General features: G+C 42.0%; 2 protein-coding genes across 3 annotated transcripts in view; both read right to left on the bottom strand.

Moving 5' to 3' along the window:
- Positions 1-1,546: 1,546 nt before the first annotated feature.
- LOC120947354 (lysyl oxidase homolog 3A-like) lies at positions 1,547-3,758 on the bottom strand. Its single transcript, XM_040362604.2, has 2 exons — positions 3,458-3,758; positions 1,547-3,123 (listed from the first exon to the last, which is right to left on the bottom strand). Exons 1-2 carry the CDS (start codon positions 3,669-3,671, stop codon positions 1,775-1,777), a joined length of 1,563 nt encoding a protein of 520 aa, XP_040218538.2. The 5' UTR covers positions 3,672-3,758; the 3' UTR covers positions 1,547-1,774.
- Positions 3,759-7,793: 4,035 nt separating this feature from the next.
- Positions 7,794-17,821, bottom strand: part of LOC120961119 (G protein-coupled receptor kinase 2) — a 59,590-nt gene continuing 49,562 nt past the window's right edge. For both annotated transcript variants that reach the window (XM_049607979.1, XM_049607980.1), the window contains exons 8-13: positions 16,015-16,120; positions 12,862-13,051; positions 12,537-12,785; positions 12,087-12,448; positions 11,723-11,986; positions 7,794-11,623 (exon numbers count right to left, since the gene is read on the bottom strand). In XM_049607979.1, coding sequence (XP_049463936.1) covers positions 11,522-11,623; positions 11,723-11,986; positions 12,087-12,448; positions 12,537-12,785; positions 12,862-13,051; positions 16,015-16,120 — 1,273 coding nt within the window. In that variant the 3' untranslated portion in view covers positions 7,794-11,521. The remainder of the gene's footprint in view (positions 11,624-11,722; positions 11,987-12,086; positions 12,449-12,536; positions 12,786-12,861; positions 13,052-16,014; positions 16,121-17,821) is intronic.

The following is a 17,821-nucleotide window of genomic DNA, read 5'->3' as shown; positions in this document are numbered from 1 at the left end:
AAAACGTTGAAAGTAGTGATGGGAAAAGTTCCAAAAATTGAGGAACGGATCGAACCTGCTAATCTGAAAAAATAACGGAACGCGGAACGCAGGTTCAAGATAGTTACGCTTTGCAGTTGCTCACTTTATAAATGAATCACTTTAAAGAATTCATTCAATATTGTGTAATATCTTCTATGATATATAATCACATAGTTTCAATACAAAAAACTTGAACGATAGTTGAAAATTAATACAATTCAATAATTAAACTGAAAGAAAAACGCTTAACTTAAGAAGCCCGCTGTACAAAAATCAAGACATTTTGTTGTTTTTTTTATTTTTGAATATTATTTTTCATTTTTGAACTTTGTAAATTTGATGCAAAGTCAACATGCCAACAAGTTTAATCGGCTTCTTGAAATTGGTGTGGAATGAGTTAAACTATATTGATTGAATTAATATTTCTTTAAAAAAAAAAGCAAACAGCATCTAATAACATCGGTATATAACAAACACATAGATTGTTAAGATGTTTCCCGAGGATTGACATTATACTGCAGTCCACTGTCCCGTCTGTCCCGTGTTGTCCAGTCCGGTACTTTAATTGTCCATAAGAATAGCGCTATTCCACGAGCCGGTAAACGGTGTTTACCAGCCCGGAACGAAAAGAACGCTTAGAAAAATATTTAAAATATTTTTTTTATATTTAATCGGGATGATTTGTTTACAGCAAACCAGCCCATCGTAAAGAGCAACTGAGAGCAACCGATCCAGGACAGATAGCAGAGAACGCTGAGAGCAACCGGTTCAGCTCGGTTCAATAAGATCGTTGGTAGCCGCCGGATCGCGGTAAGAGCAACAGGTTCAGCTTGAACCTGCTTGAGTTAAAATTGAGGATTTCGGTTCGGATGCTTACATGCTGGAACGGATCGTAGCTGGCAGGTTCGGAACGCAACGCGCATCACTGGTAACGTTGAAACAGGTAACGTGACCAACCTTGAAAAACTGTTTGAAGCTCTGCAGAAAGCCTGATCGAATTTGAGCCATCAACACATCAAAAAGCTTGTTAAAAGTATGTGACGACGCTTGCAAACTGTTATTGAAGCGCAAGGTGGTCATACTAACTATTGATTATGGTAATAATAATTTAGAGCCATCAATTTTCAAAGTGCGTTCTTTATTCCTTCCAACTGAAAAATGAATTAAGCTTTTTATCAAACTTCTAAAAATGCATGTATCATAACGATGTAATGATAAGGAATTCAATTTACGAAAGAAAAAATGCTACAATTTTCTTAAAACAACGCGTACTACCAAATCCAATGCTATAATAGTTATGGCGATGTATTTATATAATAACAACAAGTGCGTTTTAATTTTTTTCCTGTACTGTATATTGTTTTTAATAACATAACGCAATATTTTTCATTTTAAATTGTTGATCTATTGCTTGTAATATACAAATTTCGTCTTACCAGTACGAACTATTTACCAATAGTTCTTCGTTGCCGGTAATTGTTATACCAAATAAACCATTTTGATTTTTTTGTTTTATAAAAAGATGATCACAATGTATGTAATAAATTGATTTCACAATGAAACGTTTTGAAACGATTTGAAAAATATATTACAAAATAATTTATAAAAAAGCTCATGAAATGTTCATTTATTAAGTTTACTATAGTCCAAATCTACACTCTTATGGTTCATTTCTACAATATACTCTCACTAGCTTTCACGTGCACAATGATGTGATAGTCACTTAATTCCCCCCATCGATTCCAACCCTCCCTCAAGGACGCTCGTGCTTACAGTCAAACACGCGCGCGTACGTTTGCGTGTAGAGGAGCCGACAGGTGGCCGCATTGTTGTCGAACCGCATCTCCGGCACCTTGAACTCCGGATTGATCGCCACCCGCATCGTGTACTCGCCAAAGTCCAGCTCGCTAATGTCCACCCACTGGCAGTCGATGTTGTGCCGGTAGATGTCGGAACAGTTCACCGAGATGCCCTGGTCGCCGTAGTTCGCACAGGCGTACCGTGGCTCGACGCCCGGCAAACACTGATTGTCCTCCAGACAGAACGAAGCCTTGTGCCCCTCGGCCACCTTCCGCCCCTGGCCATCGATCACGTCGAACGTTGCAAACACCTCCATGCTGTGGTAGTGCATGTGGCACAGATGCCACTCCCACAGGTGCTTCGGGATGTGCGGACGAAAGTCGGCCGTCCCCATGTTGACAACGCGTGCCGTGAACTTGAGCAGTCGGCGCGTCTCCAGATGCCAGTTGGGATTGTCCCGCTGGATCTCGTAGGCCTGCGTGGCCACACAGTTTTCCTCCATCGCGCACTGCAGCAGATACATCAGGCGGTCCTCCAGATGCAGCGACTGTTCCATCTCGACGTGATCAAACACAAGATCGGCCATGGCCGGTACGCAGGTAACGGCCGCCACGTGACCCTTTCGCTCGCTGCACGTTGCCACTGTATCCCAGCCAATCGGATCGTGCAGACAGTCCGCGAGCGTACTTTCGTTCCCGTAGCACTCCGTCCCGCTCAGCAGCACGCGCTCCGGCAGCCCTTTCCCGTCCGCCTCGTCTGAGAAGAAGTCCGTCTGGACGGCGTTGTTGGCGTAGCCGAGATTCAGCTGCCGGCACACGACATTACCCTCCAGCAAACCCCAGCCATCGCCGCACACACTACCCCACGGGCCGGCTCCACCGGGTCCATCCACGATCCGCACTTCCACGCGCCCCTCGCCCTCTACACGCCCTCCCACGAGCCGTAACTCGAGCCGCTGGCCGAACCGTTCCTTCGGCACTTTCAGCTCCACCGGGACCGGTTTGCTCGTGGTGGTAGCGTCCGTGTCGTGCTGCTTGCAAATCACACCCGCCGCCTCGCCCGACTCGCAGTCGTTCGCGCCCCAGCCATCGAAGCGACAGTCCGTCAGTTCCGCTTCCTTGCCGCCGCACCACAGATTGTCCATCCAGAACTTTCGCTTCGCCCGTCCAAAGTGTCCCGTGTGCGTCGGCTTCACGTAGCCCGGGAAGCCCAGCTGCCGACATACCACCTCCGCCTCGGCCTGGTCCCATTCGTCATCACAAATCGCGCCCCATTTGCCGGCGTGAAATACTTCCACATTGCCTGCATTGGATGGGAAGAGAAGAAAATTGAGAAAAAGGTCAATGTTGGTCGGTAAGACACACGAGGTACGTGCACTGATTACTGCTGCATCATGCCTGTCCCGTTGACAGCGGAGATGGATGAATCTTTCCAGTACGATTGTCGAGAGCCTGCGGACACACTGCAGGCTTTTCCGGCGCGTCATCAACCTATCCGCAAAGGGGCAAATCATTCACAAAACTTTCACTAACCCTGCTTTCGGGTGTGCGCACAGTCATCGCGGGCGGGCAGTGCGGTTGCCTGCAGCGATCCATCATTGTGTCACACTAGCATCACCCCATCCCATAGCACTCACCCTCGAAATCTCCGCGACCTCCGATCAGCTTCAGAGCGCCCTCCTCCTTCTTTAGCCGCTTCAGATACTTTCGCACCAGATTTTCCCGCTGCAATCGAGCCTCCTCCAGGGCGGACGTACGATTGGCGTCGACGGCAATGGCACAATCACCGAGGCGGAGTGTAACTAGTAGCAGCGTCTGCAGCAGAGCACACCACACCAGCAGTGACGACATCGTGGCTCGATCGATCGTTCGATCTCGCGTGGCTCTTCCTTCGACCAAGATCGTCCAGCTACTGAACGAGCCGATCCAATCTTCGGAATGCTGGGCACGTTCTCGCCCAGTTCTCGTTCGCATTGATACGTTCACCCGTAACGATTGTGACAAAACAAAAAAAGCATCGACACAGAATTGCTTCCCAATGTCAGCCGCTCCGGGCGCAATTGTGTCATCCGATTGCGCCCGTAAAGCAGTCGGCAACTAAATCAAACAATTAAGCGATTGATAGATGCGAGGAAAAGAGGGGAAGAGAGTGTCTTTGTTTTGTGCACAAAATTCGACCCACAGCTTTTATGTGGCTGGTGACTCTTATCACTAAAGTTTAACGATGTCAAGACGCAGCCACTGTCTGCCAAATCGTTCGTGTTTACTGTTTGCTTGTGGTCCGTCCTATCACATCATATGGGATGCACTTTTTTCAATGAACGTGCTCATGCTGAAGCTAAATTTTTTTTGCGAATTCTAATGATTGTTTTTTAATTATGATTGTCGATAATTAAAAAACGAGGCCATAACGGAACTGGGAGCTACAAGAAAATTATAAATATTTAATATGTAAGTTTCAAATATATTAGTTTATCAATAGCAGAACCACATTAGCTACATTCCATCGACAATAACATGCATGATAATTAAATATTTCATCTCAAATCTCAGAATTTGAATATTTTCTCCGAAATATATTTGTATATTTTTTTGAATATTTTCTCCGTACTGATACAACCCACAGGTCTTGCTTTTTTCCAATCCTTCTCCTCGTCTATGTTGGAAGGATTTGGATGTTGCAGGAGTTTCTCATCTATATTTTATACAACATAACCAAAACACCACAACAAACTTATAGCCAATAATTTCTTATATCCCATTCCGCGTTGTATTGTGGACGAATCGATCGAGCAAACTTATTTCGAATAGCTTTTTTGCACTACCAACTCATATGAAAAAAGAAAATTTGAATTAAAAGATTGTTGTGTTGTTGTTTACTAGATTACTGTGGCTCTCTAAAACTGGAAACTGGTTTCAAAATATAAACTTTGGTAAGTGATTCCCTAAGTGTTTTCCACCGCCTAGTTATTGTCAAATTATATTGAAGTCGGCATTATTATCAATGCCTTGTTGAAATATTGAAAAGCGGACGCCGGATAAAATTAATTTGGACTAAAGAACTACTGGACTAATCCTGAAAGGCCATATTTCTAAAGAATCTAAGCTAAGTTTTGTCAAATGGTTAGTAAACAGCAATTTGGGAGATATTAATAAATACCTTTACAATGTAGAATTAAACTACAAATAGAATAAATGGGAAAACAAGACAGAAATTGAAACAACCTTATATGATAGGAGATTTAATATTTTTCGAATCAACTAAAGTTTACTACTTATACCTTTATCTAAAAAAACCTGTCCAATTATCTTTGTATTTTTAGTGGATTAGTATCAAATGTGATGATGATTCCTTTTATTACTCTATTGTTTTCAATTCTCTTTTTGTGTGTATAATACATTTCTAGCGTAATGCAGCTGTACTTTAGCAAGGACTTATTCTAGAAACTAAGTGGACATATTTAATTTGCCATTTCAATACATTTCAATTAATCTGAACTGGTACAGTTTGGACAAACCTCATCTGTTTACAGGCTGAACCTACTGGTTAGACTTTGATCCCCTGCCTATTAAATAGCTGCGTTTCGACGAAAAGATTTGTGAAACTAATAAATTCTGACTGTATTTATAGAGAAAAAAAAACAATAGAATTAGTAATACATTCGACTAGTCGCATTTCGTTTCTTCCGTTCTTTGATTTCTTGTTCGTTCAATAAAATGCGAAAACACAAATATGCAACTTTATGACTTTTCCTAACATGAACTAGAAAAAAGATCTAGCATTGATTTTATTAGCCTTTTGGACAATGTATACATAATTAAATTTGAAATGTTGTATCCTGCTCAATGCTGCCGAAAGTTATTAAGGTGACAATTGTAAGGTTACATGTCGTTTAAAAGTAGGATTAAAGGTCGTTCTAAGGGGAAAGTATAAAGAAATAAGTCAGAACAATACAATAAGAACGATCTATTCGAACGAAAGCTCATAGAACTGTGGTAACGGAATCGGATATGGTAACTATTTTGTGTATGGTAAACTAATTAGCTAAATGAAACATTCCCTTACACGTCCTTTTGCGAACAATGCAAACCCACATAACAACACGCCAGTACAATTACAATCAGTTTATCCCATAAACCTATCATACATTCACTGGCATGCAATTACACTCTTAACGCAACATATATTCACTCGATCAGTCTGGAGCATATGAGGCACGAGTGAAAAGTTCGTAAGCAATTAACCGCGTACTATCTGTAGAAGGTGCCGGAACGTATCAACGCCGTCCGTCCGACAATTGGTCCCTACAGTGTCGTCATCGTGTTCACTTCCGTCCTTCCTACTGGTGCTTCTTGATCTCAATCCTGGCTGTACACCGCACAAACGGTTTCGCTTCAATTGAAATTCATTCATTCCGTATTCGGCAAGCGTGGTGCGATTCGATTGACTTAATGACTCCACGAGTCATGATGCCGCAGTGGTTTCTCTGTTTTCTTCTTCTCATTCACTAATTGCTCCAGCTCATTCTCATCGCTTGAGCCCTCTGCAGAACACCGACGACGCCGCTGTTGCTTATCAATAAAACAGACGACCGAGGATTGGTACGTGTCTCACGTCATGCAGTCTTTTGTCGATGGGAACGCTACAATGCTTGTGATTTTTTTTTCCATTCTGTCCAACACTGTTGCTTCTATCAGTTTAATTACTATGAGTCAGATTGATGTACTGAACACACACACTAGAGCACGCGGCAACCTTAATGTGGTAGTGGAAATCAATTAACATTGGTATTGCCATACAATTGCACAACTTGAACCTTAGAATATTGTATTTAACAACACGATTTTAACAGATTATGTTAATAGCTACTAAATAAAAAAAAAATTATAATGAACAAACCACCTTGCTTTAAGTAATAGGGCAAAGCTGTCACTCCTGAATAAAAACAAAAAACAGAGCACCTTACGACTAATGATACAATAACAAATCTAACAAATCTAGACTTTAAACAATACAAATTGCGTCGATGAAAACAAATCGATTCGTAAACTTTCATCGTTAATAATTAAACAATACAGTTTGTTCATTACTGATGCGCTCGAATTAAGACAAAGATGTTAGGAACAAGTTTGCTGTGCAACCAGAACTTGAAGATCGAACATTTATAGATGCTGCGATAATGCCTTTATGGTGTCACTTGTTCTTATACAGCCTGTTAAGAAATGGGATGTGGATTTATAATGGTCTAGAAGTTTGTTTAACCAATGAAAAGTAGAAAAACATCATTAATGAAAATGACTATATGAAAATTAAAGAAAGTACAGTCTGTTCCCGAGTTACGCGGATTTGGAGATACGAGGTTATCTAAATTTGACTGATAAAATGTCAAATCAATGCAATTTGCCTCAATTGTCCAATGTATAAATTGAATTTTTGGTAGTAAATTGAATCCACTTAAAAGTTTAAAATATCAGAAAGTTCTGCACGAATCGTATCAAATAAATGATTAAGTGTTCAACACTACTAAATTTAATAAAAAAAACCGAGTAATCAATTATATTTTGGGCAAAACCGCGAAATTCGACTTACACCGATATTCGAGTTACGCGGATTGCTCGGGAACGTACAAACCGCGAAACTCGGGAACAGACTATACATACGAAACTAAATACATGATATATTAAAATCAAAATATTTCAATTGTAATAAATAAACGAAATAAAAATATATGAAATAAGGAATAAATAAGGTGGTATGTATAAGAATTAATGAACAAATAGAACCACCGATGGACAGAACAACAACATGATAACTAACAACAGAAGTACTGAAACACAAATATACCATCACAAATACTTAAAAATTAAATTAGATAAGTTGCCAATAAAATGTATAAAACATGCCATTTTGAATGTAGTTTAATAAAGTCATCACACTTATAACATTTCACATTCCCAACTGCGTAACTGAAATTAATTTAAATTTCTCTATTTATTATTTAGTTGTATGCATTTTTCCAACCTCCCGCGACCGACCTCTTGCCCACGCCTTTGCCACATAGGTTGCATCCTAGCTGGCTCGAATCATTAGACACACCGTCATTTATTTCCCACCCTGTCTCTATTCAAAAAATTTGGAATTTATTCCACCCTCTGCTGATATTACACACACGTAAAAATTTATATATATATAGTTCTCATGGGAGATTTTTTGCTGACTTAATTATTTTTATCGATGAAATTCTATTATGGTTGGTGTGGTTGACTCCTTCGATACAATGGACAAACACACACACACGCACTAGTGCAGCAAATACAATCCAATTGTCACTTCCTAACTAGCATTTGCATACCTTACTACACACATCGTCCATCCATAGATGCATTCCCTCCACGATTAATTTTGTGCGATCGTACTAAATGAGCTTGAAGAATGCCAATTTTTGGCTACACATCGACTACCTACAACTTCGTTCGCACCAGCGGACGACTATTCCCGCCCAGCGATCCAATATTTAGTAGCCATCGAATGTTATCGTTTTGTGTTTGTGGTTCACAAATGTTCTTGTACTGTTTCCATGTAGTGTTAAATTTGGAGAGTATGAAACACACGCAGAAGATTGTAAATATTTGGCAATCTATGTAGTCAAAGCTCGAAAGCCAATTCGATTTCGTGCCCCGGAACTTTGTTTGCCTTTGCAGCAATTTTTCTTCATCTCGTGTTTAAACACCTCTGAAAATGTTAAAACACATGCTATCAATCTTCCAACTTAAAACGTGGGTCTGTAGCCTTCTGTTTCACTTCACTGCAGGACACAATCAACCGCAAGATGGGGTGGAAGTTTATCTCTTGTTTCATTCGCCTTTCGGTACATTCCTCTACCGCTACTATATACAGGACGATAAAAAAAAAACACACACACACATCGGAGAGGAGAGGAGTTTGTGCTACAGTTTGATAAGATGCGTTACACGAACTGTTCTAATTCTCCACAAATATTTATATATGCATACATGTATGTATAGTTTGCGCTAGCGCTTTGTCTTTTACAGACACGAGTGTATAAGCTTCGGGGCTTCTCAATTCTCTAGTATAATCATAACAACTTAACCCTAAATATCTCGACAAGAAAAAAAAAAACAAGCACAAACGCGTCCAAACTGCTACAAGAAAAGCACACATACATAAACTGCAGCAGCACAATTATATGTATATAGGTGGCTCAATCACAAAAACAAAACTGAATTATTTGTGCTTTTCTGTATTCGATATTGCCTTTTCAATGTTTCAAGCTTTTAAATAAAACGAGTACAACACACTGGTAGGGGTGGCCCCCGTGTGTGCAGTTGTGCTTTCGCATAAAACTTAGGTCTATACGTTGTGAGGCGCAGTACAGCTTACAGTTTAAAATAGAAAATACCAAACAAAAGCACGCAGCGTTCGCTCGCTCATTAGCTTCGTACTACCGACTGGATACTACGTATGTTTTGAACACAATACTTTAAAGATTCAGTAAAACGCTAACCAATTCCCGCTCCTACCGCCGCACATTGATTAAAGCTAAAACAGCCCTAGTTAATGATTGCTTTCACTCATTACTTGTTTATGTTTAGTATTATATTTTTTGTTCTCTCTCTCTCTCTCTTTCCCTAATCTCTTTCTCTCCTTCCTTCTTTTGCACTCTTCGCCATTCTCGTACCCCTTTGCAGATTTGTTCTTTACACTTAGCAGTAACGCTTCGGTAACTAGGTTTAAGTTTGTTCATAATGTATGCGATTGACAAATCCCGACCTTGTTCGAGAGTCCTCCTCCATCTACGATTCATTTCGCTTTTTTGAGTAAGAGAAAGTGAGTGTAAGTGTCTATGTGTATACATGTGTGTGTGTTTTTTGTTTTCTATATAAAGGGAGGAGTTTTTGTTGTTCTTGTTCTTGTTGTGTTTCTATATAATGGATAGTATGCGTGCGATAGAGTTATTCAATTGCCTCCCGGTTGCTCAACTTCTTCCAGCCACGGAGGGTTCTCTCTATTAATCTTATAATTGATTAGTACATGAGTATGAAAACTGTTAAAAAGTGACCTTTTCAACCATTCGAATATTAAGAGTTTCTTCATTCAATTACTTCCCCCCACTTTCGTTCTGCTTCTACGATGGAAATGCAACAACTAACGGCTTTTTCAAATTCATTGGTGCAAAATTAAGTGACAATCATTACACGGTACCGCGAAGTGTAAGCCTCATAAAGACAAACTTAATGTCTGTAAACAAAACAAGACACATAAGCTGTAAATCTGACGCTAAAAGCTAAGTTAGGTGTGCAGCGTTCGTTGAATATTCTAAGCATTATGATAGGAAAAAAAACCAGGAATAGCAACACAAGACCTCATTTGCTTTGTTTCACAGACAGGATTTCTCTGTGGAGCGAGCATTAAAAACGAGAAACAATCCCTCCTCTTTTCAAATGAGTGTGAAATATACGCTTTTTCTATTTTCAAAGTAGATTTTTTCTTGTTGTTGTTGGCTTATTTCGCACAACCAACTTGAAACAACAAAAAGCTCGATCGATAAACAACAGCGATACATTCCGTCAGCAAAGCGCACGTCCATTCTACGCTGTACATGCGCCGGCATCTCACACCGGCACGATGAAAGACGGGATATGGGGCCCCATTCAAGCTTTGGTAAGATTTCTTTATTTTTCGTCCATATTCACTGATTGTGTTGTACACCTGGCAGTTAACATAAACATAAAGATGGGTGTGCCGCCTAGATGCAGTTGCTGTAACTCAGTCATGTTTTCAATTAAAAAACACACTCTCTCTCACACACACACCTAGGCAGCACGGTCTGTCCCACGGTTTTGTTGCAGTATTCTACGGTCACAAAAACAAATTCCTACTTCTTTTCGACACAATAAAAAAAAAAACATAAACGTTTGACACTGTGTTATCATTCGAACGCGTGTTCCCAGCGGATGGCCACATGGGAGTGGCAGAATAAAAAAAAAACTCATGTCGTAAAACTTATTTTTTACTACCATCATCATTATTATATATACTTCCACGAGAAGAAGTACAAACTTGTACATTTGTACCATTTACGGGTATCTACTTAGGGCAATGAAATTCTAATTAGTCCATTAGCTCGGCTCTTGTTTTCGACGGTCGATAAAATACTTCCAGCTTTGTTATCGAGGGCACAAGTTTTCGTGTCGATTAGTTTCATATTTGCAATCTCTTATCATTGTTCATTACCTACTATTCGTGCGTATGAGAAAAAATGTTCATGTGCGTTTGTAATTGTGTAGCATTGACTGAGTGAGTTGGTTTATGGTGTGACCATAATTCATAGAAGATTCATGTCCTGTCGCTACGCGTTCTGTTTCAACCTGACCACTCGGCAGTATGTTAAGTCACGCAAAATGATGCTTTTCCTGTTTGCTTAACACACAGTACGTGCCCGGTTCCTTCCATTGAACGTCAGCTTGCGGATATGCAAGATTTGCATACAATGTCGATTGCGAACAAAGCATTCCACATCGTTCCGCGCACGCTATTTGCTGCTACTATTAGCTACTAAAGGTTGTTTTTTCCAGCTCTTCCCATCTCCAGGATGGACACTTTACACTGCCAAGTCTCGCCGTGGCCGCGCAGTTTGTTCTTGCATGCACGATTTTCCCCCCCAATCCAATTACACCTATCAACTCTCATTTGGCGCCTGGCTACAGCTGACCGTTGTTTGACTAGAGGATAACAGCTTCTCGTTGAATGGAACCGGTTTTTCGCGGGGCGTTTGCTTCTTCTGTAAACAAAAAGACAAGCAATCGTACAGATCAGATTAAAGCAGCTCAAATGACAAGGGTACAACAAGAAGGTTTAATCAGCCCTCACATGTACTTACTTTTCTTCGAAACGGAAAACAACCAGGCTTCTCCACTACCGGCGGTGCGTTGACGAGCAGATCCGGTGTCGGGCACTCGTTCGCACCGAACACGTTCAGTTCCCGGAAGCACTCCGTTTCGATCATCTCGTCCTGCCACGGTATCGACACTGAACCGGTATTAAACTTGGTGTAGAAATTCTCATCCGTCGCGTCCAGATTGACACCCTTCACGGTGGAAAATTGCTCAATATCCAGTACGTCTTTGGCATAAACGGCGTGTGGCTGAAATAGTGTTAGAGAGTCAGTTAGTCAGCGCCGCCATTTTCGTTTTTCAGCGAACTGCTTCACCCGCTATTAAACGCACGCGCTTCACAACACTTACATCCGGCACAAACGGGGGATCATTTAGTCCAGCTTCGAGCCGTTTCCAGTTAATACTGTTAAAGAATGGATTCAGTTTCACTTCGCGCGCACCGTGCCGCCCATTGCGGCAACCGAGCCGGCTTTTGACCGCTTTTACGAGCAGCTGCTGGCACAACGATTTGGCGTCATCACTGAACTTGTGCGAATACTTTTCCGCGTCCTCCTTCACCCGCCGATCGACCTCCTCTCGCTTCACCTTCTCCTTGCGGGCACGGAACGGAGCCTGTCCCTCGATCATCTCGTACAGCAAGCAGCCGAAGCTGAACCAATCCGGCGAGAATGAGTACTTCTCGTTGTCAATCACCTCCGGTGCCATGTATCCTGCGGGTATGTGAAGGAAAGCGAGACAATACCAAAATTTTAAATTAATCACTCAACAGCACACAACCACGCCACAATGCTCACTTACCGACTGTACCCACTCTCCCCCTGACCATCTCACCCTCTGGTATCTCGACGGCCAGTCCCAGGTCCGAAATGCGCACGTGCCCATGGTCATCTAGCAGAATGTTTTCCGGCTTGCAATCTCGGTACACAATGCCCTGCTGGTGTAGGTGTTCCAGCCCGCAGACCACCTCCGCCGCATAGAACCGGGCACGGGACAGTTCAAAGCCCGGTTCGCCTCCCATGTTGTAGATGTGAAACTTCAGATCACCGCCTATTATTGCGTGAGAAAAGAGCACGTTAGTTATGGGGCTCGGAAATGGCCGCCAGATTGGGTCGCTCTTCCTTACCGTTCATAATCGTCAGCACTAGACACAGGGCGTCCTTCGTCTCATACGCGTACGCTAGGTTCACCACGAAGCGAGAGTTTATCTTCTGCAGAATTTGCTTTTCTATCAGCACCATCGATTCACCCTTTCGCTTTTTGATACGCTTCTTCTCCAGCTTCTTGCAAGCATACATCTTTCCAGTGGCCCGTACCTGCAAGTAAGTAGTGGAAAACGTATAATGCAATGTTAGCGTGGAAAGCCATCCTCAATCGTCTCGTTTCGGTGCACTGTGGAACCGCACCGAAGCACCGAACAAATGGGCGCAATTAAACGTTTGCTCTTGTGATTGAATCAATTAACATCCAATCACGATGATCATATGCCTCCAGCCTGTGGGATCAGTTAAGTAAGACCAAGTGTTCAATTCAATTAATCAAACACACTTCAAGCAACTATTATGACCATATAACCACCATAAATTGATTTCCATTTTGAATTGGTTTTTTTCCTTACAATTAAAGGGTAAAATCTCAATAAAGCTGCAACGTTATATAAACTCTAACAAAATGCCCCCTTTATAACAATTATATTAGTTTTACTGTCATTCCTTTTGTGCCAGATCGGACTGAAGCTATATTTCCTCCAGAAGGATATCTAGCAGTGCAGGTACATTCGAAACGCCATGAATTATTCATTGTGCAAAAACGTTCCATTTGCTGTTCTCGTTGCTTGCTTGCAGCGCCCCGTTGAAACAACCAAAACACGAGAGCACACCATATTCCGGTCGTTTTCGCCTTTGCTGCTTCTTCCTTTCGAATTGTGCTTACTTTGTTTGCATTTGCGACAACATCTCGATTTAAATCTGAATTACAAACAGTTTCAAACACGGCGAGCAAAAACCCAACATAAATCCATGTACCTAAAGTAGCTTTGTCTACGCTATATCCCCCGGCCAGAACGCGGTGAAGCGTTGCTAGCTGGCACGGAGCTTGCATTTCCAGTACCACGCCAATCCTTAAGCATTCCAGCCAGCCAGCGAGGACGAGATTGTACAACGACCAACTATATCATGCGATTCAGATCCCTTTTCATCCCTCTTCAGACACGGTGTTGTGCCAACTGCCCGCTCCCTATCGAAATACCCAATCAGAAACGGAATCCGACCGTTTGCAAACCAACATTGGTACATTAGCCCGGGCCCCAAGCAGTGGATAGTCAAGCCAGGAGGAAGAAACTTGTTCTCGGACCGGCAGCTTCACAGTATGCTGAACTCTTTTCTCCGCTTCCTTTCTGCATACCAATTACTTGCATTCTACTGCCACTGCTCTACAGCATCTTTCCCGGCCAAGCGCCAAGAAACCATCCGGTCGACAGATTCTTCCGATGCTTCCGATGGACGACACGATGCTCGATACGTTTGATTGAAAATCAAAGCAAAAGGTACACCACACCCCGCCCCGGGTATTCTCTTGTGCATTCCGACGCTGTCATCATTCGACAGGGAAAAGCGGGGAAAATTGGCGAAAGGATGGACAATTTACACGCTGCAGCGTGTAATACATTGCATCACTATCGATCACGACGGGGACAGAGATCGTGCCGAGGGCGCTATTTTCGCGGCTCCTAATCAATATTAATAGCAATCACACTTATTTACCGCCTTATCCCGCCTGTTCATTTGCAGGACAATCCTTTCCAAGTGTTGGGAATGGTATTCTCGCTACATCGTTAGTATGCTCGCTTTGGTCTAGTGAAGCAAACAATAAAAAAACAACAATGTATCATGAAAGTGCTCCCTCGAGGCCATTCCTTTTCTTGCTATTTTTTGTTTCCTTGATGGCCGGTCAACTGCTGAAAACGTGCGGAAAGAGCCAAAAGCAAGACGAACGGAATGGAAAATAAAACAACCCAAAAAGAGACTACATGTCGTCCGATTCGCGCCCGCATCTCCGTTAAGCTCGCCCCGGCGCTATCCCCACAACGCCCAAGTGGACGGCTTGGGTAGTGTTGCTACTCTGCTGATTCTTTGCTTGATAAAATCACGACAGTCACTGGAGATGGGGAGAGGCATGTTGCTGAAAAAAAAAACCACGATCCCTTGGAACTTGTGGTCTTTTTCGCAGCCTTCTGGAAACGCAACGGGACGTGCTCGCACCTAAAGAAATCGTTAGGAAGATTGGAAAATTCTAGCCTTCTTCCTTGGAAGTCGTTTCATCATAAGCCGCCGCTTTTTCCGGTTGCTTCGCCCGAAACCGTGCATGCTACCCCCGTAACCGAGAGAAATAGAGAAAGGGAGAGAATGAGCACACAGCAAGACGAAACCGAATGCACGCTCGTTTGGCCGGATTAACACACAGCACACATACACACACCAAAGCTTTAAGAAAATCGATACCCGGTCACGGTGATGATGGCGATGGGACGTGCATCCCCGCGAGCGGCGACCGGGGAAAGAGACCGGGGCATAATTGCAACAAATGCGATGGAGTATCCAATCGTCCGCCCTTATTTGCATCCACTTTAATTATGCACCCCAGCATACAAACAAAAAATCACCCTAGGGAGAAAAGAATGCTTCAATTTGCGCAACATGAATAGTGCATTTTTCCAATTCCAGTTATTACGTTTTTAAACAATATTTACTTAAATTAATAAACACTCACGGATAATCAGAATCTTGATTAGGCGTTTAAATGTTGCCATGCGTTATTCTATTTAAATTATTTTGTGAAACTGTTTTACATTTTGGTGTTCCTATCCATAGGAACAAACTTTCACCAAGCTTTGGTATTTTCTACATATTTTCTAAGAAGTACAATCTTCGACCACATAAACGAGAACTCATTTGTCTCCCGTTTGTTTGCCTTTCTTTTCATAATTGCACCACCACAGTTCCAAGATTCAGCAGAAAGATATTTGCCAAATGCTCCTGAAACTTATAAAGAAACACCCAACCGGAATGCCTTTTCAATAGCAACAACTCGCCCGCTGTCTGTTTTCTCTGTTATTTCGACAATTTCGTTCCAGTTGCTTCGAAACACTTTAACCGCTTTTCGCAAACGATTCGTTTCGCAAATCGAGAAGAAAAACAGAAAACAGCGAAACCATTTGTGTGGATGCTAGCGAGACCAGCACAGCCGCTCGCTCAAACTTTCTGCTTCCAGCGACACCTACCTGACATGCGCAGACTTCGCCGAAGCCACCCTTTCCGAGGACGCGGTACATGCGGAAAGTTTTGTAAGTAACCGGCTGAGCTTCGAGCCACTTCCACTGGAGATATCTGTAATGGAAAAAGAAAACAAATAGGAACATCGTGAAAAAAAATGGTTGAAGGTATTCAACGCGCGCAAAAAAAACGCATCCCGAAACAAACAAACAAACAAATTAATACGCCCCAGGGTTCATAATCAAGCAGAAACGATCTTTAAAACACACGAAAGAAAGTCACTGAAACACCACACAATGGAAAGTGCAAACTTTAACTCGGATCATGTAAGATTGTGATGGGGGCCAGCCACCAGCATGCTGTAAAACTCGAAGAGTAAAACAACAAGATGGTGGTAAGTGCCCGATTCCCTGCCAGCTTGGAATCCTATCAACGAGCGATGGTGCTAAGACGGCTTTCCATCAAACTCTTTCCCCAGCGGTGTGCCGGTTTTTTTTTATCACTCAAGCGCACTCTTTTAGACATTTCTTGCTTCTGCCAATCGTTGTGGGTTGCTGTCAGGACAACATAAAACCGAACAAAATCCCTCTCGATGTGGTGGTATGATCTTAAGGGACGTAAAAATAGCCTACCATGTGTGTATGTGTTTGTGTTACGGTAAGTGCAATCCTCTCGATCTTCCAGAAGCTTAACGCCGGCGTCCCAAAGGCCGCAGCACACGCCCGAAACGAAAATGCTTCGCACTTTTGCATTCCTTTCCTTTCTTTTTTCCAGCAAATCGTGCAAGAAACAGCACAAAAAGCCAAACACTATGCTCACGTTTTCTTAGTCGTGGTGAATTAAATCAAGAAAACTGTAGTGGGCAGTGGAAGAGACAATAGTAACACACACGATTTCAGGTGCGAAATAGAGTACCGCCTACGAATTAGAGTGATTATTTTTATAACCAACATCTGCCCACGCTTAGAGCAAGGATCGATATATTAGTGACGACAGGAACAGGATTGATGTATTCGTTGACTTGAGCTGTCCAATTTTGTCTATTTTTAAGAATACGAGGATTTTTTGCTCTTAATATTCAGGTGAGCATGATTTTTTAATGCTAATATTTAAAAACTTTTGTACATTTTGTACGTCTCTTTTTAAAATCATTTCAATTGAATGCTAGTCAACCCTTTCTGATATTATAAACAGTCTGAATATGACAAGTTAATACAATATGATTGATTTAGCCATATGAAGCACCCTTGCAGCATCGAGTTATGGTCTAATTTAAACATTAATTTTACCATTATTTACGTTATTACTTATAATATTTGTTCATGTTTATGTTAACCTTCATAAACGCAACCACAGCCCGTCTCGTGCTATAGTCGTAGTCATAGGACTTAACAACATGCCCGTCATGGATTCAAGCCCCAAATAGACCGTGCCGTCGTACGTAGGGCTGACTATCCTGCTATAGGGGTAATCCAAAAGTCACTAAAAGCCAGCCCCACAAGTGTAGTGTAGTGTTGGGTAATTTAGATTCAGTTTCATGAATCTGAATGAATCTTTGGAATGATTGAATGAATCTGAATCCCGATTGGAAAGATTCATAAATCTCTAAAATTCATACAGCTTGAGCTTTTTTTATTCTTCTTTTTGACGTAAGAATCTACGTGGTCATGCCAGCCTATACAGGCTTTTGAGACTTCTTGGAAAGTACCACGCAGTTGAACCGACAACGGGCAAGTTAATATTTTGGAGATCATACATCTCTAAAGATTCATGAGTCCCAAGAGTTATATTAATTTTAATGGAACTGAATTTTGG

This window comes from Anopheles coluzzii, chromosome 2 (genome assembly GCF_943734685.1).
Source record: "Anopheles coluzzii chromosome 2, AcolN3, whole genome shotgun sequence".
Lineage (NCBI taxonomy): Eukaryota > Metazoa > Arthropoda > Insecta > Diptera > Culicidae > Anopheles > Anopheles coluzzii.
The sequence above is the reverse complement of the archived record's forward strand: the minus strand, read 5'-3'. Positions and strand labels throughout refer to the sequence as shown.

What these genes read in the sequence shown, in the direction of transcription:
- LOC120947354 (XM_040362604.2), bottom strand. Translation starts at nt 3,671, where the DNA reads ATGTCGTCACTGCTGGTGTGGTGTGCTCTGCTGCAGACGCTGCTACTA. An exon ending in AGGTCGCGGAGATTTCGAGG is followed by an intron (nt 3,124 to 3,457) that starts GTGAGTGCTATG and finishes CATCCAATGCAG; the next exon opens with GCAATGTGGAAGTATTTCAC.